This window comes from Cynocephalus volans, chromosome 1 (assembly GCF_027409185.1).
Source record: "Cynocephalus volans isolate mCynVol1 chromosome 1, mCynVol1.pri, whole genome shotgun sequence".
NCBI classification, from domain to species: Eukaryota; Metazoa; Chordata; class Mammalia; order Dermoptera; family Cynocephalidae; genus Cynocephalus; species Cynocephalus volans.
The window spans coordinates 12,051,047-12,074,802 of record NC_084460.1 but is presented as its reverse complement, the minus strand read 5'-3'; the positions used below and the strand labels follow the sequence as shown (position 1 = coordinate 12,074,802).

Here is a 23,756-nt window from a genome sequence, read left to right as displayed (position 1 = left end):
ACCAAAGAGATCAGCAATTAATAGAAGGCAATAATCTGGAATATGGATTTTTCCATTAATACAGTAAATTATCAAAAACTTCCAGAGAAAATATGAGATAGAGGTAAAAAGTAATGCCCCACACCCCTTGAAAAAGTGGCGATCATCACCAAGTCTTTAATCCCCAGGGTACATATCTCAATATTAAAAACCATGACATCCTGTTAAACCTACATTTGCAATACAAATCAGCAATGCAAAAGATGTACCATACTGACATTTTACCAAAACCAAACACAATCTAAATCCCTAGATCTTAAGGATTCATCTGTTTGACTATGCACAAAAGTACAAGACTCAAAAGGTAGGATCCCTAAGTCTTGCTCAACCACAGGTTTCTGATGTTCATCCATGTTGACACATGCAAATGAAACTCATTTATTATCACTGCTGGATGGTATCCCATGTACGGCATGGCTACACTACAATCTATTTATCCATTTTCTTATGCATGTTGCAGAAGTGTAAAGACTGACATGAGAACGATAAATACCAAGATCAGGTTAGAAGTGAGAGGGAAAAGCAGACAAAGACAGGAGAGGAAAATGGAACTAGGCTGGGGCTTCAACTGCACTCAGAACATTTAGTCCCTGCTCTGAGTGACAGGAACACAGTGTTCCCAATCCTGTCTCCCTTTCTCACTGCCCAAGATGTCATTAGGAACAAAAAAGAAAGGGAGTCTCCTTCCCACCCCACCCACAGGCAATCACTCTTTCCCAATTTAGTGTGTAAACCTGCAGCTATTCTGATCATACGCATGTCTTTGTTCTGTGTTTAAATGTAAATGGCTTAAAGACACTATTCTGAATACTGCCTTTTTCACTCAACAATTTATCTTAGGGGAAATTCAGTAAAAATTAAACTGCTTCATTCTTTTTAACAATTCCAGTTCCACTGTACAGTATTCCATTGTATAGCTATTCTATAATTTATGTTAGTACTCTCCTATTAATGAAAATGTAGATTCTTTTAATCTTTTGCTTTATCAGCAATGCTACAATGGCTATCCTTATACCAACTGCCTACAGTTAACAGGGCTGTATCAATAAAACAAATTCCTACAAGGGGATTTGTGAGTCATCTCTATGTATGTTTTTTTTAATTGCCAAGTTGTCCTCAGAGGCTGAAGCACTTTGTTTTCATTACTATTTACCTTTCAATGTCTATTCAAACAAGAACTCCTTCAAGGCAGTCTTAGGCTCAGTTAAACATTCAGACTAACAAGATTACTGTAGGACACACTGGACACCTGTGAACACACTGGACACACTGAACAGAAAGCAGAGCCGGCCACCAGGGAAGCACAGGTGTTCGTCCTGGTGGGCAAGCTCCTCACGACAGGTCACGCAGTAGCCCTCACAGCTGTACAGGAGCTACTGCCTTTGGCCCTCTTGAGTAACTGCTCACATGTGTGGGGTCAAGATTCACATGGGCTGTGTGGGGCCCTCCTTGGCTTGTAAAGCCCTTGTCCCCAAGACCCTGAATCTCTTGTAACAACACCACAGGCATATCCTCTAGGGTCCCCTAAGGGACACACACAGTTACAAGAATCATTGCCCTCAGGGAAACCCAAAGCTTTGGTTTCCCAGCTGATATTTGTAGTTCACATACAGTTCATCCTAATCTAGATGCAATTCACCAATTAGGGGTCATTTATATCATTAGAGATGTTGCCTGATTATACAGCTGGCATGGTTTATAGAGAAGGACGCCAGAAAGTTAACCCAAGGTCAAATCTATCCTCGGTGAAGGAAAAGGAGTTTTGTTGACACGTTACTGCAATGCATCATTGCACCTAATGGGTTGTCTTAACACAGATGGTACTTAATAAATATTCTTCATTGAAGAAATGAAAGTGGCAGATGTTAGTGTGACTGCATTGTTTATATATCAAAACAATTAGTAAGCATTTTTATAATATGGCTAATTTTACAGACTCCATTGTTGGAAATTTTCATCTATAATCAAAGCTGAAACCTCCCCAGCACATCATCAACTTAGGAAATAATCACTGACTGAATATACGCACAAAAGCTACTATGACCACCACCCCTTTTGAAAATTTATTTTGAAGCACATGTAAAGAAAGAGCTACATAAGTACTTTTAAAAGAAATCATTGGTAAAAGTAAATCATTTCCAATCAATTTATTCTTCGCAAAGTGTCTGTTTAGAAGAAAACTTTCAGGATTAAATAATATTCAGATTAAGTTCACATGTTAAACCAAGAGTAACACTACCTCAGAAGTGTAGTAATATCAACTCCGCTAACAATATATACAAGCACCTCTTGCCTTCCCCCCTTGCCAGTATATTGCACAATCAAGCTTTTTGGTCACTGCCCACCTAACAGGTGAAAAGGACATCTCATTCTTTAAGAACTTTGAGGTATAATTCACATGCAATCAAGTGCACAAATCTTAGGTCCACAGCTTGATGTACCAATGTGCCTATACATATACCTGTTAAACTATTAAAATCTGCATTTATTATACTTCAAATGATATGGACCACACTTTCATACATTTAAGAAGCCATCTGAAACTTTTTTCTGTGAATCATGCTCACATTCTTTGTTTGCTCTTCTGTTCGGTTGTGATCTTTTTCTTATAATTTTACAGAAGCTCTTCTCATAAAGAATGTAGTCTTTCATGGCATGAGTTGCAACTTTTTCCCTGGTTTGTACTGATTAGAGCAAATCTTCATTGTGTTATGTAAATACACTGCCTTTACTTGTTTGTGTCTACGTGAGCTCTCGCGGAATGAGAAGGGTTAAGGTTTTCTGTGACAAATGTGTGTGGATCTGTTTCCTGCTATTTCCAACAGTTTTGCTGTTTTTTTCTCTTACGAAAGTTAAGACTATGTCATAACGGTGAGCTGCACCCTTTGTTGTGATAAAGTGCTCTTTCAGTAAGTTCACATAATGCTTTTTTTTTTTTTTTTTTTGTCTTTTTTCGTGACCGGCACTCAGCCAGTGAGTGCACCGGCCATTCCTATATAGGATCCGAACCCGCGGCGGGAGCGTCGCCGCGCTGCTAGCGCAGCACGCTACCGCTACGAGTGCGCCACGGGCTCGGCCCACATAATGCTGTTTTTGACTGCTTTCTTTCCTCTTGAATTATCTGGTAGGCCTTGCCCATTCTTACAAACACCATATAACTGAGCTTCACTTTGTGACCCATCTGAGATGTGTGTACCCTAAAAGTTTACATGACATTTCAATTATTTAAAAATTATCTTTGACCCCAACTACAAAAAATGAGGAATTCATTCTACCTCCATCCTCTCTTCCCCATTGTCTTCTTTCCTTCCTAACTTTCCTTGCTTATTTCATTTCTAGACTGTTAACTTGTCTTCAGATACATTAAAGAGAGACAAGGAGTCAAGAGACATCTCTCTGCTAATTAAAATCAGAAATATCTGAAAATACTTTCAAGTATTGTAAAAGAGAACAAATGCTTGAAAAGAGAACATATCCAAATGCTCAACTTCATTAATCATCTGAGAAGTGCAAAGTAAAATCAATCTGTGACATTGGCATATATCCGTCAGAATGGTAACAATGAAAAATCTACAATTCCAAGTGTTGACAAGGACCTGCAACAACTAGAACTTGCACTTTCATATACAAATGGTGGAGTATAAATTTTTTTTCTTTTTTGGTGGCTGGCTGGTACAGGGATCGAACCCTGAACCTTGGTGCTATCAGCACTACATTCTAACTGAGCTAAGCAGCCAGCCCAGTGGAGTATAGACTGATATAACCACTTTTAAAAATTGCTTGGCAGTATCTACTACACTGAACATATCTACACCTTTAGAACTACCGACTCCACTCTCATGAATAAACCTAACAGAAATACGTCTATATGTTCACTTAAAAGACATGTAGAATAAAGTCTCCAGCAGCACTAATAGCACCAGATAGGAAACTCCCCAAATGCCCATCAAAGGTAGACTGGAAAAATGAGCTGGGACATATTTGTATGATGGAATACAATACAACAATGAGAATAAAGGGATCTACAACTACATGCAAAAACATGGATGAATCTCAGAAACACAATGTTGAATGAAGGAAGGAAGCAAGATCAAAAGAGCATATACTTCATGATTCCATACATATAAAGAACAAAAATACGCAAAACTAACTATACCTTTAGAAGTCAAGAGAATGGTTACCCTTGACAGGAAGGGGAGGCAGTTCCTAAAAGGAGGATTAAGGGGGGCTTCTAGGATCGTTGTAATGTTCTGTTTCTTCAGGTGAGTGCAGGTAAGATGGGTGTACTTAGCTTGTGAAAACTCACTGAACTGTAGACATATAATATGTAATTTTAAAAGTGCATGTACATATACAATCATGTGCTGTATAACGTTTGATCAATGAAGGACCACAACACAACAATGATCCTCTAAGATTACAGTGGAGCTGAAAACTTCCTATCACCTAGTGACATCACAGCCATCATGTCACAGCACAACGCATTACTCACGTGTTTGTGCTGAGGCCGGTGTAAACAAACCTACTGCGCTGCCAGTCATATGAAAGTATAGCACGTACAATTACTATATATACAGTACATAATACTTGATAATAATAAAAAACTATGTTACTGATTTACGTATTTACTATACTGTACTTTTTATAGTGAATTTAGAGAGTACTCCTTCAATCTATAAAACACAGTTTACAGTGAAACAGTACGCCATATTACGCTGGCAGCAGCCCCATGCATCTCGTGTTTACCACGTCTCTCAATGGCATCATTTTCTTTTATGATTGATTTAATCTCACGTCATTTCACACGTCATAGCCACTAAGCGTACAAAATCCATGGCTAATGTTTCCAGTAAGAGACCACATCGAGTGACTGTGTAGTAGGCTATACCATATAGGTTTGTGTAATTACACTCTATGATGTTCGCACAATGATGAAATTGCCTAAAAACATTTCTCAGAAGGTAACCTCATCGTTAGGTGATGCATGACTGCATAAACTATTGTATCTATACATCAATGTAGTAGGAGAAGCAAACACAGTACATGTCAGAACATTTTGCTTCATTAAAATTGTGCTTTCAAAACTGTGATGCACATGACATTTTGCAATGGAGATATATACAATTATTAAAAGTTGGAGTTGATTTTTACTTAACTGTGCTTAAATAAATTTAAGCACAGAAATGAACCCTAGAAATGAACCCTTAAAATGAATTTAACCCTAGAAATGAAACTTTGATTTGTATACCATTCTCAATGAATCACGGCAGCATATGAAGTAGAATATTCTAGGAACAGAAGCAATGTCCTCAAAAGAATTTATACAGAAATGTTTAATGGGCATTTAAGAATAATTGTTTATTAAGCATCACAAATTTAATTAATTTAGGTTAAGCTTGCATTGTCTCACAATATATAGCTTCATAGAATAATATATTATTTTAAATCGGACTCCCATTTTTATTGTAATGTGTTAAGTTTACCAAAGACTTCATCTTCAGTGTTCTAAACTGGACTTCACTGTCTTTTCTATCCTCACCTCTAAAACTACAGCAACAAAAATACTTGATTATAGCAGGGGTAAGGTCATTAGAGAAACAAGAAAAAAGACCACAAAATATAAGGCAATGTTTGGCATACCAATACCTCTGAAGACATTCTTCACAGAGAATTTGTAAAAGTTTTAACAAATTAAAGTTTTTCTGTCTATGTGATAAGGCTCCTTTCAAGGATTTCCTCAGATTAGTTTAAAAAATACAATCTCTCTTCTTTCCCTTCACTCTCTTAAACCTAGTAAAAGGTTAAGTGCAAGAAGTTGCACCTAGAGTTTTCCAAATACTTTCCTTCGCATATATTAGTTTGATTGATCATACCAACTCATCTTAAATGCTTACTTTAGATAAATAATTTTTTTAAAACATTGAAAAAAAGATCCTAATAACAAGGTGTGTAAATAAAACTGACTTTCGTGGTTTATGTTATAAGGGGCTGATAACGTCACATGCAGCTGGACTATTCATTCTGATAACTTCCTTTCACACCTGGGAAGCTCTGCATCACAGAGTAAACTGTGTGTGGAGAGACTTTTAAGGGCAATGAACAATTCCTACTCAACTGTTGTCTGCCATCATGTGGAAAGAAATTGCCAGGTGTATTTTGAACATGGAAAATTCAGTGAGGTTTTCATTCTCACTGAATGAAATCAAACCATTTCAGAGATCAAACCATTTATGGGATGTCAAGAGCGTCAAGTGCCATATACGCCTGCATGGAAAGCACTGCTCCAGAGAGACCACTTTGCATTTAAAGAAAAGCTTTTCTTTAAATGACATACTTAAGACATCCATTCATGGGTTAAGAAGATGGGAGGAAAAGTACCTTTATTTTATTTCTAACTCCAGTCTAACTTCAACATTTTAAAAAGCCACCCTTTATTTTCTTTCAAGAGTGGCCTTTCTTCATGACAATTGTCTAAACTTGCCAGAGCTTAACTCCTGCTCCTCATCACAGAATGCAACTCTGCGTGTACATGCTGCAAACTGTAAGGAAGTTTACTGTCAAGAGCACAAAAGGACAAACCTTCTTCACTAGAATCCCATCAGACCCTGAAATGAGGGCATTTCAACAATCAAGCAAGACCCCAGGGACAGTATCTCAGCCAGGCCACAGGTATAACGTCACACATGTCACTGAATCACCACAACCACCTCTATAATGGCAGATATGAAACAGAGATCCAGAAAGGTGTTCAAACAAGACTTTCATTCTGTTAAAACACATTTTAAAGTCATAAAATGCATGGGTAGAATTTTTAATATTACTCTAGGCATCTCAATGTCTTTCCATTAATGGAGATTAGGCCGCTAATCCAATTGCATGCTGAATTTCCATCCGTAATTGATAACTATTAGATAGTTAATCACTTCGGGTTTAGTGAATATAATCTTAATGCGCAGAGCACACAATGAATGCCAAGGCCAATGGGAGGCTGATGTAAAGGAGAGACTGGCTAACTCGTTCAAAGCTTTACTTAGCACTTATTTACTCAAATCAATACTATGAGTGAGATAATTGTCTCATTAAGATCTAGAAATAGATGCCATTAATCAAAAAAAATTATCCATAAATCTCAGAAAAACCCAACCTGATTCCCCTGAGCAAGCAGCGTTTTCAGTCTGGCTATTTCTGCTCGCAGCTCGCGGATGAGCTTGACGTTGGCGTCCTCGTTAATGGTAGGCTTGTTGATGATGTTTTTGGCTCTATTTGCATAGCGAAGAGTACTCAGGGTTTCTCCGTAATTGACATCAGCAGGTGAAACGGCTGTGAAGAGTGAATTCAAAAAATAATTTATCCAGCACCCCATGTTCCATTTAACACAACGTTAGTTTATAATTTGAAAGTCAGATTAACCCTCGGTCATTGGATAGCCTAAATATTCATTGCCACAGTAATGAATACTAAAAATTATCTAAGATTTATAGGAAAGGGTACTCACTATACCAAATTAAATATTCTTTTGCTCTTCTTAAATCTAGAATCAGCCACCCAACCAACTATAAAATGAGATATGAGATACCTCCCTATAGTTAGGGAGTTTTCGCAGTTGAAAATTTAAGAGGAGGATTTCAATATTATTTGTACTTCTTAGCATTATATAGAAATTAAAATACCTTTAAAATTTCTGGCAAAGCCTACAAACTGTAAAACCCTGAGCATAATAATTCTTGAAAAAAAACAGGTAGATCAGTTAATTCTTTTCTTCTTAAAGCTGGTTAATCCCACCCACCACCAAACTTTAAGGTTTAGGTGACTACAATTGCACAGGGAGTTTATGTCCCAGGGTAAACCTCTGCCTCCATAGTTAACGCATGGAAAGAGGGGTGGGGGAGACACAGAGTGGGGGTAGAGAAGAGGGGAGGGAGTGGGTAGGAAAAGTGGGGTTTGGCGGGAAACAGTTCTTGAGTTCTCCTCAACAATGGTCTCCTTTCCACATTTTTTCCTTCTATTCTGCTTCTTTCAAATAATAGTTCAGAATACAGAAATAAGGTACATTACTGTTATCATTATTAATTAACATTGTTATTATTTTTTTCCTGTCAATCCTTAATTTTAAATTCCACATTTACTGCTTTAAATAGAAAAACAAAGTTGGGTTATTTTTACTTCGTGTCCCTATAATGATTTTCTCCTAACAGTTATGAAGTTTAAAGTTTTTACCTTGTACTTAAAGCAAAGAAATGCTGAGCGTCATCGCAGCTTCCATAACATGGCAAGGCAATGTAACAGTTAATAATATGCTACTACAGACTGGATCATAGTAAGTGATTTTCTTCGAGACAGAAAAAAACATTTTTCTAAGATACAAAAAGTGCTATTTTCTAATGAGACACCTTAAACTTAAATATTTACAGTTAATTCACAGGAAACATTGTACTCTCAGGAAAACAACTTAAAACTCTTACTGGCAATCATGATAGTTTTAGAGTTTCCTCCAAGGCTATCTTTTAATAACCAGGTCAAAACAGAATCCCTGTAAGGCACAAAAACTTGCTTCTTCTTTACAAGAGGGTTTGCTGCATCCTGAGATAAATCAGCTGCAGGAGGGAAGGGGAAAAGGGAGAAAAAGGACAATCATTAAAGGATTTTTTCCCCTCTAATTGCTTGAGGATATTACCTCAGTTTGCAACACAAACATTAATTGCTTCACACTAACACAGTAGCATGAGGGAAAAGAGGAGGCAGAAGACAAGTTCAAACCTACCTAAGGCAGAAATGACATTTCCCAGAGTCACGAGGGACTTGTTAATATTCCCTCCCTCCTTCAGCCTGACACCGGTGGCACCAGTGGCGTCAGCACGCTCACTTCCGGCGAGATCGACCAAGTGGATCTTACTCACGGTTTCGCATGGCATTTCAGAATCAAATTTTGCCTGCAGTAAAATATAAAAGCAAAATTGAGCCCTGATGGTGTTTATGATACAAATTTTAATTATTTTCCACTCCTCACGGAGATCTCTCAGGGTAGATTTCTTTAATTTTGTTGATTTAGTGGCCTTCATACTGATTACAAAAACTTCCAAAATTAAATTCAATACAGTAAAAATCTACCGCATGTGACTCTTAAGTTTTCTGAAGAACCGTCCCGTGACTCATATCACTCAGTCATTCTGAACAAAGCCCAGCTGAATCAGAGGCAGATTATGGCAGAGTGTGAAACCAGGCACTTAGGGGCACTCAGCAGAGAAAAATGCAAGTAAGCAAATAATGACTTTTGTTCTCATCTAAAATCCCCAGCATCACACAAACAAAGGCTCTCTAAAATATGATAAACTCAGACAACTACGTAAAAGATCATGTGACCAGTATTTGATGTTAAAACATTTTATTTCACAAATTATAAAAAAGTAAAATCTTAAATCCTATATTCCTTTCTTTTGAATTCTATCAAGATTTTATTTTCCCAAAGACTATTAACCTAAGTTTTATATTTTGAGACAAAATGCCAAAAAAAAAAAAAAATTACCATAATTTGATAGAAATGTAAACCTCTTAGAAACTACAGATGGCCATATCCTAATCAGGCATTAGCCAGAAAGCAGGAGAAAAACCAGTAAACTACAGTAAGTCAAAAGCAAGGGTATAGCGAAAGGTAAGAATGTGGAGAATTTAAGGAGAGCTGTTTGATTTACTGTAGAGAATTTTTCATTTTCTTGCTCTCTGTTCCCCCTCATTAATAAAAGCAGTCTGTTTGTATCTGATGCGTTCAGCGGTTAATGCAGGCAAGGATATCTCCAAACCCCTAACATATGCTGAGGCCCTGAGAGGACCCCAGATATTTGCATTCGCCTCTTCTACTGGCCTCAGTGTTAAAATATTTACCCTCGATAATTTTCACACATATGCAAGATGCTCTCCACCTGTTTATCATAATAAAGTCTTACATTTGTACTTATAAATGTTCCTTGTCCTTTAATATCATTCTACTCATCATACTCAATGTTGCCGGGTGAGCTCCATGGAGTGATAATGTTCTGTACAGTTACTCACCTTGGCCTCCAGCTGGTCTGACTTGCAATCTATTATCTCCCACAGAGGTTGCAACAATGAAAACTTTTTCTTAATTAAGCACAGAGCAAGTTTTTTTTACACTTAGAACAGAGTGGAAACCTGCTAAGTATTTCTTAAGGGTACACATCAGGACATTTCAAATTACTGTGATTGTAACCACAGAGAAACTCAGTGCTCAGAACATGTTCAACTCTAATTAACAAGAAAATGACAGTCACCTTTGCCTGCTGCCACTCCTGGTTCAACAAGGATCAGTCCTCAGCTGGTGAAAATCAGCAAGTAAAGCTCTTAGAGGTGGAGCCAGCAGCCCCACAGCTGCCCTTACCTGAGTGAACTTGATGGTAAAGATGGCATGAGACCTGCTACTGACGTCATTCATCCCAGTTGCTGCTGTAGTACGATTGATGTTCCCCGCTTCCATAAGTTCTTCCACGTCACCATAATTCTGTACTAAATGTTTGGATAAATCTGCAGGAAAAATAAAAAGGAGGAGGTGAAGAAATCCCCCTTATGTAGAGTAAATGGAATATGAAATTTCCCTCTACAAAACAATACACAACTCTGCTGACCTGTTGAAAGACCTTACTTTTTTCTATAATGTGGTGGTATATGACGAGCTGGGTTGCTGCGATCAGATCCCAGCTCTGCTGCTTTCTAGCTATGGACTTGCATAGTACAGACAAGCTGCTTCACCTCACTATGCCTCAGTTACCCCGTTTGATAATGCCTTACCTACGACATAGGGTATTTAGGATAAGTGCTAGCTATTATCATCAGTCTCAATAGTGTTAGTCACAGCACATAGAAGAAAAGTATAAAAGCACGACCTGCATGCAAAACTCAAAAGCATTTTTTTAATCCTTTAAAAAAAATTTTATTCATTTTTCTTAGAACATTCATATGGTTCCAAAGTCAAAAGCTATATGTATCAGCAGTCCCCCCACCCTTTTCCTACAGCTTTTCCCTTCCCCTCTGCCATGAAACCAAATGTTGTTACTGTTTTCTCTATACCCTTCTAGAAATAACCCATACATACACAAGCAATTACATACATATAAAACTATTCTTCCCCTTTCATACAAATGGTAGCATAACGTAAACATTATTTTGCACCCTGCTTTTTTATGTAGAGATATACTGAAGAATATTCTGTATCAATTAAGGTGATTCCTCATTCATTTTTAAGGCTGCAGAGCATTCAATTGTGTGTATGTACCATAACCAATTTAACCAGTCTCCTAGTGAGACTGTAGAGGGGGTTTACATTGTTTCCAGTTACAAGCAATGCTGCTACAAATAACCTCGTGCATGGCTCTCATCAAATGTATGTAAATGTTTCTATAGAATGGAATTGCTAGATCAAAGGACATTTGAAATTCTGATGGATACTGCAAACTTGTCCTCCATAGAGGGCAATTTACACCCAGGAGCAGCAATGTAAAAGAGTGCTTGTCTCCCAACTCTCCCCACCACTGTCTTATCAGGCTTATTTACATCCGCCAAAGATGGTGACAAATGTTATCTTGAAGTATTTTTATTTTGCTTTTCTCTTATTGTGAGTGAGGCTGATGAGCATTCTTTCCTCCACTGCAAACTCATCAGTATTTTCATTTCTGTGAACAGTCTATTCACATCCTTTGCCCATTTTTCTGCTTGGTTGTTGCATCTGTCCTTATTGATATATTGTTCTTTTTACAAAAATTCCCAAGAAGAATGGGGCTGAGAAATATTTCATCTTACCCTCAACATAAGGTCCTTCTTTTGGATGCTCCCGGACTCTCAGATTGAAGGTTTTAGATGACTTCCGCCTAAGTAGATCTCTCACGCGTTCATTATAAATTTCTAAGTAGCTAAAAATTTTTAATAGAATTTAATTCAGAAAACAATTTCAGACATTAATAACAAAAGCAACACTCATAACAGCAGTAACATACATTTATGGGTGGTAACAATGCATCAGGTACTATAAAATAATCCAGAGGTAGGTACTACTATCATCCCTATTTTAAAGGTTAGGCAAGGGAAGTTTAGGGTGATTTAAACAACTTGTCCAAGGCCACACAGCCATTGAGAAGTCAAATAGCCACGAGAACCCTCAACTGACATGTCTGCCCTCAAGAGACTGGTTCCCCACACAGGTTTCATTTCAAAGAGGAAAAAGTACTTCAACCATCCAGATTCGCTTATAGGTTAGATTTATAGTGATTCTACCAAGTAGAAATAATATAAATCTTACTAAGTTAAAAGAATGAGGCAAGTAATTGGGTATACACTCAAAAGCCAAAAGCTCACTCCATTTAAGATAAGTATCCCACATTACAGTTTCTGACCACGCTGTGTTACTTCTACCAACCTCTCAAATCCGTATCCGAATTGTACCCAACGAAGTCACTGAAAATTTAGTGATTTAAGCTTCATTTCCAACTACCATAAGTACAGGAGAAGAAAAGGGCAGACTCTTTAGGAATCCAAAGGCCTTAACCATTCCTAGTACCTACAGCAAACCAAAAGCCTTGGCTCCAACCAAGCCCAAACTCAGTTACTCAGGCCATGGGCCCTACCTGACTTCAGTTCGAAAAGATGCTTCATCCCATCTGGTGGTTTCATTTATCCGACTGAAGAGCCCTTCACAGATCCGAGGTATTAAGCCAGAATCATCCTGCAATGGGAAGGAGGAATGTCAAGGTGTCACTCGAAATGAAAGCAAGTGATGACTGAATTTGCAATTTGCTGGAGGGGTCTAAGACTCAAGGGACTTGCATGCCAACCCCAGACCTATAGGATGCTAGGATGCCGGACACACCATTTACCCCTTCAGGACTGCTCCCTATTTTCTGAAATGAGAGGATTCTGATTTCTACATGCTGGGACTTTGGTAATATATGGTTATCAGTTGTTAATCAGTTAAATCATGGCTTGCCAACATAAAGAAACTTTTTCTCTAACTTCCAAACAAGGCAGTCTATTAGCTATACAATAAACATTACAAATATCCAGTCAAATGATCAAAGACAATGAAATAGATACCAACCAGAAAAGAAACACCAAGAAAACCTCAGTAAGTCCTCAAAGTAGTTAATAATTGTCTTAAAACTTAGGTGACAGGACCACATTAAAACATGTAATCTATCCCTCCTTCGATATGGTAATACCTATGCTGGCCTTCCTAGACGGTAAGATTTTAACACATCACATGACTTACACAACATGGGTGTAATATTCAATAAGAATCATGTTTCAGTCAGCAATGACAAGTTGATGAATCTCAGAATGATACCAAATATCAGGCAAAATGTTATTAGGAAACTGCAACGTCAGAGCTTTGACGTTTTCTTCTCAAGTCCCTTCCTACCTTCACCCAACTCCCCACTCAAAAAATAAAAGAAATGCCACTGCTTTAGGAGGTTTTTTTTTTCTTTGTATCATTAAATCAGTACCAGTTCTCATCGAGGAAAAAATGAACCTTTCACCACACTTTTGGCTTACTTTAAAATAAATAAATAAGAACACCCAAGCAGTACACAGCCATAAGGTCAGAGAAAACCACTTGTAATTTATGAATGCTTTATAAATATTTAACTTACATAAAATAGCTCCTAAAGAATCAACATGCAAATTCAATTTTTAGAGGCCGGTTTTTGTTTGTTTGTTTGATTGTCTGGTGGCTAGCCGGTACAGGGATCAAACCCTGGACCTTGGTGTTACCAGTAGATTTTTGTGTTTTTTTTTTTCCCCAAAGGCACAGGAGAAAAGTAGAAAGAGAGAAATAATGATAAAAAGAAATTCTTGAAATTATCTGTTTGTTCCTCTCATTTGTTCTCCCTACTTTTCAGCACTGAGGATTTGCAGCACAGCATTTACCTCCTTCTTGGGTAAAGGAAATGCCTGGTGTTTAGAAAGCCAGGTTACATGCGCTAATGTAATTTCACCTGGAAAGACCTGTTCTCCCGCTACCCTACTTCCATAAGCCTAGCGTCAAAGACACCATCGTGCCTGCCAGCAGGAAGCCCTCAATTCTCTACTAGTATCTCCACATCTAGAACATGCGACAGGTTTGGCAGTCATTAGCTTTCACTGTGGCATAAGAAAAATAAAACTCACACGTACTACCTACAGCTGGAGAAAACACAGAATGAGATAAGTACCTACAATAGTATCTAGTATCTCCCCTATATTTGGAGGCAAGTATATCATTAATGTCTGTTCATTTATATAGTTTAATTACTAAACTACATATACTATGTTTATAACTATATATACCCCATATAGACTGTATAACTCTAACTTTTTTATGTATTTGCTGGATTTATGTAGTACCTTTCCTACAAAGAGATAGGTTTTTTCTTCTACATTTTTCTTGGGAAAAAATGTTTTGAATAATTTTAAAAAGAACAGACCTCAGTAATTTATTCGAACTGTTGTGCTGGCAGAAAAGAAGAATAAATTACTTGTGCGCCCACCATACTTTTTTGATAAGATTGTAAGGCCTTTAAAAACGGAAAATGAACTGGGACTTACATCCATTATTCATGCTTATAAACTTAAAGCTATTTCTAATTTTAAATCTCTCAAAGGAAATTTAGTCCAGCTTATTACTGAGTTTCATCTTAGTATTAAAGGATGATCAGAACATGAAAAGCAAGTTAGTACAGTACCAAGTAGATGAAAGAGATAATTCCATCAGTCCTGAGAAAGATAATGAAAAATTTCCTTCCCACACAGTGTAAACAACGTACAGAATTTCCCATCATAGTGTATGACTTTCCAGATCCAGTCTGCCCATATGCAAATACACAAGCATTATAACCTTCAAATGCAGATTTCACGACATCTGTGCCGAGGGTTTTGAAAACCTGAAAGCCAAAAAAAAAAAAAACACACAAAAGATACAATTACCATGGACTTTAATAAAAGCCCCTTCAGTGTTGACAATATTCTTGAATGCTACTTTCATCTTGTAAAGATTACACCATATAAATAAATCACTGCAGAACCATTAACAACATAATATGTATGTACCCCAGTTTTTAATCAAAAGCAAACTTTTTAAGCTAGCGAAAAGCAATGCCATCCTCTTTCCTACTTAACAAAAAAATTTCTGAAACATAAAAATGTAAATAAGGGCTGGCCAGTTAGCACAGTTGGTTAGAGTGCGGTGTTATAACACCTAGGTCAAGGTGTCAGATCCCCGTGCCAGCCAGCCGCCAAAAGAATAAAAATTAAAAAATTAAAATCTTAACAAGGAAAAGTAACATCCATGTCTAGAAGCAAAGATGATTTTAAAGCATGATGATCTATCATTCAGAGTTATATAAATGTTTAAAGTTATTCATCCTATCAGAGCTTCTAGAAACTAAATACTCAAAATGTGAAGGTCACAGCAGCCAGAAATTATTGTCCAAACCATGCCAAATCAATGTGTTCTTTCTAAGGGTCCAGATATTCATCAAAATAAATCTCTGGAGGTTTTCCCAGAGCTGAATGAAAGGTGGGCGTGAATGAGGCTGGCATGGCTACATTCCCCCACGTTTGTGTCCATGCTTTTTCCTACTTGGACATTTGCCCAGGATGGAGAGGGCGGGGAGACAAGCTGTGTGGGGCTGAGGTCACACCTACAGTGGCCTGAGTCCACGTCTGGTGTACCACATAATTGCAATTTGAGGAGTGGAATGGTGGGGGAGTGCAAATGTGTCACAGGACAAAAATGAGGCAGATCGAGATGTGAGGTCATCCTAGTTTATTCAGCTGCAAAGGGACGAACCAAAGCTTGTCCTCTCCTGCCGTCTCAGCCCAGCACACTGAGGGCACATAAAACACCTCCCTGCTTCAAAAAGTAGGCACCTTGGCAGCTGAAGAGATGTCAAAGAGAGGGAGTTCAGTCAGTCTCTCAGAGCCAAGAAAAAGTGAGGGGCTCCTTTGTGGAGTCACCACAGTCCATGGTGGGGCCTCACCAACCCCCACAGGAGTGTTCAGTCTGTGGGTGATGCCACATTAGCCAAACTCATGAGGCCCAGATGCATCAACCAGAAAGGCATCTCTAACCCCTGCCAAACTGCAGAGGGCATAAGATCTCAAGCTCTGCCACACATTAAAACCATCTAGGAATCTCCGAAAAGTCCCAGCAGCCAGGCCTGTAACCCAGCCCATTTAAATATGAATCTAAGGGGGTGTGCACCCAGGAATCAGTACTTTTCTAAACTCCCCAGGTGATTTCAAAGTACAGCAAAATTTGAGAAACGGCCTAGAGTACTCACATCTGCCATCAGCACAGGCAATACTGGGGATCCTACATGGAAAGGCAGATTAAAGTTAGGATGTGCACAGGGGCAGACCTCCGAACAGACGTATGGAGACAACTCGCTGCAAGGACCTTGGCCCTCTGGCCAGAACACCACACCCTACACAGCGCTGATAAACCTGCCTTCTTGATCTCAGCTCCACACAGCCATCCCTGCTAACAACACAACCTGTGATACCCAAGGACTAGATAAAAATACACTGGACTTCAGCTTTCTTCAGGCACCATTTTCCCACCATCTTCTTTGGACTTTGTTTCCTCGGTCTCGTCAGTAAAAGATTTACAATCACTTCAATTGAGTCGCTTCCACAAACGGCCAGTCTCATTCATTTTGAGTTAATGTTTATCCGTTTCAGCTCTAGGAGCTGATATTTTCTAATCTCATTCTCATATTCCTATGACTTACTCACTCTCAGCTGTAATAGCAGTGTACATTCACTGGGGACTTTCTATGCCCTCTCTCGTGTTCATGGATTAGTCCTCAAAAAACACTACGGGCTGAGTAGTGTTACTAGATCCATTTTTCAGAGGAGAAAGCTGAAGGGCAAGGTTAGATAACTGGGCACAAACCAGTAAGTCGCAGGGCTGGGGTTTGCATCCAGGCCTTTCTCACGCCAAAGTCCTTATGACTGTGTGTGCTCTTCCCACACCCTCTAAACTAACAATCAGGCCCCAATCCTACCTGGAAGAACCCCTCCCCAAACTTCTGTAAAGGAGCAGAAGCCAGGAACCCCAGGGAGACTCAGAACTCGAAACCACCAGTCTGAGGTTCATTTTCACCACTGTATATGAAATATGGGGAACAACTATATATATATTTCCCCAGTTCACTCCGAGTAAATTAAAAACAAAAGGCACATATCACTTTTACAATTTCACTGCATGAGGGGAAAAAAGCCTTCCATAAACTTCTAAAAAAAAAATAAAAGGAGGATCTCCTCTCATAGTTTTGTCTGGGGTTAAAAGAAAGTCATGGAAAAATATCATATATAAACCAAACCCTAAGGTTTTCAGAATGAAATTCTTCCCTAGAATTAAAATCCACATTCACCATTTTACTATTACTTTATTTTCCAGACGGTTTTCTGACAGACTCAAGGGGCTCAGGGGCTTGGGACTGATGCAAATGACTACAAAACAAGTCTAGAAAATTCTAGGTCTGGAGGCATAGAGACTGGGCCTGGCTCAGTCTTAGCTTCAAGAAGCCACCCAAAGTTGGTGCTGGGAGCCACAGAAGCAGCAGGCACCGCTCAACATCTCCAGGGTTCACGGCAAGGAAAGCAGACTACCCATCACAGCTCCCACAAAGGATGTACTGAACATCAGCTCCCACAGAGGTGGGAAGGGAAGGCCTGCTTGGAGACGGACGACCCACTCTTCCCCACTGGCATCAAGACCCTTCTGAGATCCCTCCCCTGGCCTGGTTACCTGAAATCCACCTTGCAGCTTGTCAGAGCACAAACTTTAAAGGTTATTTCCAGGATAATCCAAGGCACCACTGGGGCCTCACTTGAGGGGAACGGCCCACGAGAGGGCACTGTTAAAACAAGGACTATCCCATTTAGCTTGTCAACCGGGAGACTTTAGGTTTCAAGTTTCTCCAGGGTTGAATTAAAGAACAGGCTGTGTAAGATCAAAGCCTCCCTTTGGAGTTTTGAAGAACCATTAAGAAAATTAGACCTTATTTAATGGTCTTTAATTTACATGACTATGGATTTAAATTGCTCCTTGATTTTTTTTTTTTTTTTCTAATTCTAAAATTAATTCGGAAGGAGGAAATATTAATGGTCATCTTATCTGGTATTTGTTTAACTTTAAGGGAAACCTGACTTGAACTATAGTAATAAGCATAATATATTTTCTCAATATACCTTTACATTCAAGTGAATTAAAAAAGAGAGAGAGACAGAGAGAGAGGGAGGGCGGACCAGCATCATGCTACGCTCACATCTTCCCGTTTACAGCAGAGATACAACCTGTTAGCTCACTTCCCATGCCTGAACTGGCAGCATGAAAACTTAGGTCAATATTCAAAATTAAAGTCTTTTTAATAACAACACATATTAAGATTAGGGATAAAGGAAGATCTCTTTAATAGAATATTTTAAAAATAGGTATTTCCCTGTATCTATCTTGGTTTATTAACAGGTGGTTCTACCTAACAATGGTGTTAGCTAACATATGTCAAGCCTTTTCCAGTTTTGTAACTTAACGAAACAATCTCAGTTTACTCATAGAGTTAAAGACCCCAAAACATCTGCTGAGAAGAGATGCTGTACATGTACCTAAAGCACTTGTTATTCTAATTGGTTGAAAGCTTTTCACAATCTAAAACTATTTTTAAACTCTGTGCATTTATCTTCAACTTCCAAAAAGCTAACCTTGTCACTACTTCCCTGATCTCGACTCTTAGAACCCGGAGGTGTCATCTGTTCCCATGAATGACCACCGTCTGTAAACATGCTCGGGCAGTCCAGGCCCCACTGTCATGCAGCGCTCTACTTGGCGATCCCTGGGCTTTCCTCCAGCAAAGCCTTCTGTCCACAACAGATATCAAATTCAGGTTAAATAGGGGGAAAATCCAGTGGCTTATGAGGTAAGTTAGAAGTGAAGACCTTCAAGACTCTTTATTCATGAATGTTGAATGAATGTTGTAGATGTTCTGGAGATCACGACAATTAACTGTCTTCTCCCTTAACAAATTCCCTCACATCCGCCACCTCATTCCCATTCCTATGTTAAAGTCAAAATCTGGATTCTGACATCAATAGCATTCTATTCCTCACCAGACTCCTGGCTACCGGTGTTGACTAATGCAGTCACCCTCACACCAAAGTCACCTCCACTTGCTCGCTCTTTCATTCCGCAGAGCTGCCCTCTCCATCTGTATCTAGAACACGCCTCTCCTTTTCTCCCATATCCTTGAGACCTTCCAGTGGCACCTCCACCAACCTGTACGTGAATCCCGGGGTCTCAACTCTGCTACTATTAAAAGTCGATTCAGTCTACGAACTTGAGCAAGTTCCTGAAGCTTACTGAGTCTCTTCAGCAAAGGAAAATGGAGTGAAAATTCACCTCATTTGGTTCTTGTGAGGATTAAATGAGATAGCACACATGAACATCACGCAGTTTCTGAGACCCACGCAAACTCAAGCAACATCAGTTCATCTTTCCTCTGTCGGCACCTCTCTCTGGATGGTTCCCACTCCCATCGCGGTCGCCCCTTTCTATTTTTCCCTAATGTCTGACTCAACATCTTCTGAACAGTCTCTCCAGTCCTTTAATTCAAACATTTACATTGCCTCAGAAAGCCAATCTTCTCCACAAATCATCTCTAAAACAACTCTATTTCTCAAATGTTACACTGCATGCAAATCACTGGGTTCTTGCTTAATAATGCAGATCTGCTTCAGTAGGTCTGGAACAGGTCCTAAGGTTCCACATTTCTAACAAGTCCCAGGTGATGTTGATGATTCTAGTGCACGGAGACACTTCAAGTTTCAAGGAACTAGTACTCTTTTCGTGCTCTACTTTTCAAGATGCCATTGCATGGATTACAACCCATGGCAGGCAGGACAGAAATTCTTGTCCCTGTTTTAGCTCATGGAGACCTGAAGCAAAGTTTCTACATAAGCTGTTGACAAGCCAGGAAGAGGCCCGGGGACAAAATCTGTGTTCCACCCACCTGGTGCTCCCCCTTAACCTCACCCTGCTCAAACACCCAGCTTTTCCCCCTCCAAGGAAAAACACTTGTTCATCTGCTCAGATAAAATGCCAACATCAGAGTCTCAATGGCTTCCTGGGGGCACCTTTGTGTCTGTTCTTATCTGTCCACATCAAAGCTACATGTTAGCCCTTCAAAGCCCACAGGGCAAGTTTCTTGGACAAATTCCAGCATCATTCTAGGTTCTAGAAAGATTTCAGATAAAACACTCTTTCTTTCTAGAATCCTTTCTAGATCCTCTAATGATCCACACGAGCAGGAAAAATGTGACTTCAATGTCTACATCCTAAAGCTACATATCGCAGCAGGACTCAAGTGTCCTATTTGTCAGGCTCTGCAGCATACAAAGACCCCCCCCCAAAAAATGCTTTACTTATAGAGCTCCTTCAAAAAAGTAGCCACGTCCAAGTTCTGAAACAAATTAAAAGTTATAATCATCATGCTCAGAGGTGGAAAAAAAAAAAATCAACCTTTTGAGGATTAAATTCTTCTCAGGCTTAAACGAATGGTCATATGTAACAATCAAAAAACTAAGTTAGCAAAGGATAATTTATTTAAATTATTTTAAGAAAAGAATTAGCAAAATGTTTTAAACCATTTTAGGATAGACATGTTTTTCCTCAATATAAAAATAGATCAAAATGAAGATTTTGAAAATATCATATCATACCATTTCTTGTGAAACGTAATCTGGACTTTTTGTATCAGCAGAATAAAAAGAAAAGTCATAAGTGAAGGTCTTGGTCCGTTCTCTTCCTGAGTCCCCAGTCCCTCCTTCTGGTATCTAAAAAAGACATGATTACAACAATAATAATGTAAAGGCTATGATAATAATAATGTAAAGAGCATCATCATTTAACAAGTTAGGGGGGGAAAACCTCTCTATGTCTAAAAAATCAAAAATGATCACCACTTTTCATACTTACACCCTGACTAAAAAGCACTTAATTGTTCATGGCCTCTCTAAAAAAATAAATATAACAAACTTAAATATAACCTAAACTCCTCCCAGCAATCCACGTTTTCTATGATATGACCCAAGGATATTATCCTAGCCTTTTTTTTTTTTTTTTTTTTTACCATGACTAAGTTCTGTGAACCCAACACTCCAGTCAGACTCTATATTTTTCTAGCTTCAATGATTTTTATTGTTCTCTCCACCTGAGTCTACCAGAACTGCGTTTTACACAACTCCAGGGGGTGCTATTCATACAGGTTATTACAGGACTGGCGCCCCCTAGAATTATATGATTTGGTGGTCCCATTGAAAACTCCAGATCAACTGTCTCCTCTTCCATGAAGCTTCTCTTGGGCACTCCATCCAGAAGTAACTTCTCCCACCTCTGAGAGCCTAGACTTTGCCAGGACAAATCATACTGTGAGTTTATTGCAGATGTTTGCATATATCTTATCTACCTTGCTATATGCTTAGATTCAACCCAAAAACCAAGTTTAAAAATCTGCACATGCCCCCAAAGCCTCAAACAGTTCCTTGGACATATGCTGAATAACCAATGAGCGCCATATTTTCCAATATGATTTACATATTATTAAAAAAAAATTGTTCAGGTCTTTATTAAGACATTAAAAATCTAGGTATCTGCTATAGTTACTCAAACATCAGACCAGGAAATGTTTGTAAAACTCAAAAAGCAACAGAATGATCAAGAAAAATAGATTCCACAATGCACAAAGAAAAGAGAGTCATCCAAGGCCAAGGGCCTTTTACCAAAGCACTGTGAGCATACAAAGATACATGAAACAAAGGAAAGGTAACTAACAGCAGGGAATGGACAACGATGACTAGTAGAAATGTGAGAAGATGCAAGGCCAAGGGAGGGAAAGCTTGGTGTGAGCCAGAGAGAGCTGGAATGTACAAGGAATTATGCTAAGCAGAGAAAGAAAGACATTCCAGTGGAGAATCTCCAGGAAAGGGACACCAGAGCCTCAAAGGGAGCCTATTAAATTATCCAGAGTACTGCCCAGGAGGAAGTCAGGAGCATCCCTGAAGATCAAGTTGTGCTACTTTGAAATTGGATCTCAAAGTATCCAGTCCCTTGAGCCACAAATTAATAGAAATCTGTTGCTTAGACATGCACCAGAGACTGATCTATACTTGGCCATGGAACAACAGGCCTCAGAAACCCAAACCTACAAGTTAACGACAAATATCAAAGGAGAAAGGGGCTAAGCCCATAAAGCATGTGATTTATTATTAATTTTACATCCTTGTTTCCACTCTAAGTGAAAAGCATTCAGGGTCCTTAACAAATCCGCTGACCAAAGAAACAAATAGTTGAAAAAGGAAGAACTTGCCATCTTGGAAAATTCCAGGTTTTTTTTCCTTTTTTGTTTCTCCAGAAAAGAAATTCAGTTGTTTTTTTTGTTTGTTTGTTTTGTTTTGGTTTTTAACCTTTTATCTCCTGAGTTCTGAATTATAATATTAGCTGTATTTCAAGGATTACAAAATATGGTAATTTTCATTAAATATGGAAACAATCTAGGGCCATAGCTTATTTAATGATTGACAGACTATAGTCAATTGCCAGGCCAAGGCTCTACCACAAGGACACAGGATGGAAACGGTCTGGGCTAGACTCATGAGCTTACAGACCAGAGAGACAGATTGAGTTTGGTTTCCAGATCAAATGAAACCAGGGAGGGGAGAGAACACAGGGGATCGAGTCTTCTGCTCAGGATGGAGCCCAAGCCAAGAGCAAGCTGGCGTGGCTAACAAAACTGAGAAAGGAGGGGTGCGCTAATGGCAGACATGCTGTATTTACCCACAAGTCATCCCAACACAAAGCAAACACAGGGCTCTTGGACTGGAGCAAGGCCAAGTCACTACTTGCCTTTAAATTTGTGATTGTTGTCTTGCTTTTCTCCATTTGAATAATGAACTTGGCCTCCAAGTCCTTTTCTCTGTAACACAAATAATTCTGTTTTGGTTAGGAAAGAAAAGATTGTTTAAAAACAAACACACAAACTTGTTTACTTTTACACAGGAGGCTTTGTTTTTAAATGGCATGGGAAGAGCAATTCCTGATAACATTTTTCCCAAAGCCTTACTCATAAACATAAAGACCTACAAAATAGATGCTACCATCAAAAACTATGCTTGACAAATAACGTATTGCCAAAACCTGGAAGAACTTCCAAGGGTAGGCCAAAAAGAGAGTAAATGAAATGACAGAAACCATAACGGGCTGTGACTCATGAAAAAAGCAGCCCCACTCACCTGGTTACGAAGAAAAAGAAACTTTATCCCTCCACCCAGGATGAAAACTAAGAAAAAAACTGGAGTAGTCACAACCAGGTGCTGCTTCCAGAACCTGGAACCTGGTTCCACTAGCCCCTCCTCCCAGCCTCTCTACATCCATTAGGAAATGGCACTTCTTAGAAAACTGCCGAACAGGAAGTCAAGAGAAGCTTGGAAAGTACAGTTGTCTAGAATAAATGACCATCAGTCTACACAATGGAGTGCTCTGCCATTCAAAAAGGAAAGAGGGTGAGCTCTATATACTGTTATGGCATCGTCAATGGAATAGACTGGTAAGCAGAGTATACTAGGTGGAGAAAAGTGTACACAGAATGCTGCCACTTATATTTAAAAATAATGATAATCCA

At 38.9% G+C, this 23,756-nt stretch overlaps 1 protein-coding gene across 7 annotated transcripts in view; it reads right to left on the bottom strand.

Moving 5' to 3' along the window:
• KIF16B (kinesin family member 16B) overlaps positions 1-23,756 on the bottom strand; it is a 321,838-nt gene that overhangs the window by 262,966 nt on the left and 35,116 nt on the right. For 6 of the 7 annotated variants that reach the window (XM_063098597.1, XM_063098552.1, XM_063098569.1 and 3 more), the window contains exons 2-10: positions 22,982-23,051; positions 20,800-20,913; positions 14,844-14,960; positions 12,669-12,766; positions 11,848-11,957; positions 10,433-10,575; positions 8,801-8,969; positions 8,502-8,633; positions 7,184-7,359 (exon numbers count right to left, since the gene is read on the bottom strand). In XM_063098597.1, coding sequence (XP_062954667.1) covers positions 7,184-7,359; positions 8,502-8,633; positions 8,801-8,969; positions 10,433-10,575; positions 11,848-11,957; positions 12,669-12,766; positions 14,844-14,960; positions 20,800-20,913; positions 22,982-23,051 — 1,129 coding nt within the window. The remainder of the gene's footprint in view (positions 1-7,183; positions 7,360-8,501; positions 8,634-8,800; positions 8,970-10,432; positions 10,576-11,847; positions 11,958-12,668; positions 12,767-14,843; positions 14,961-20,799; positions 20,914-22,981; positions 23,052-23,756) is intronic. The other variant, XM_063098579.1, reaches the window with a different exon arrangement.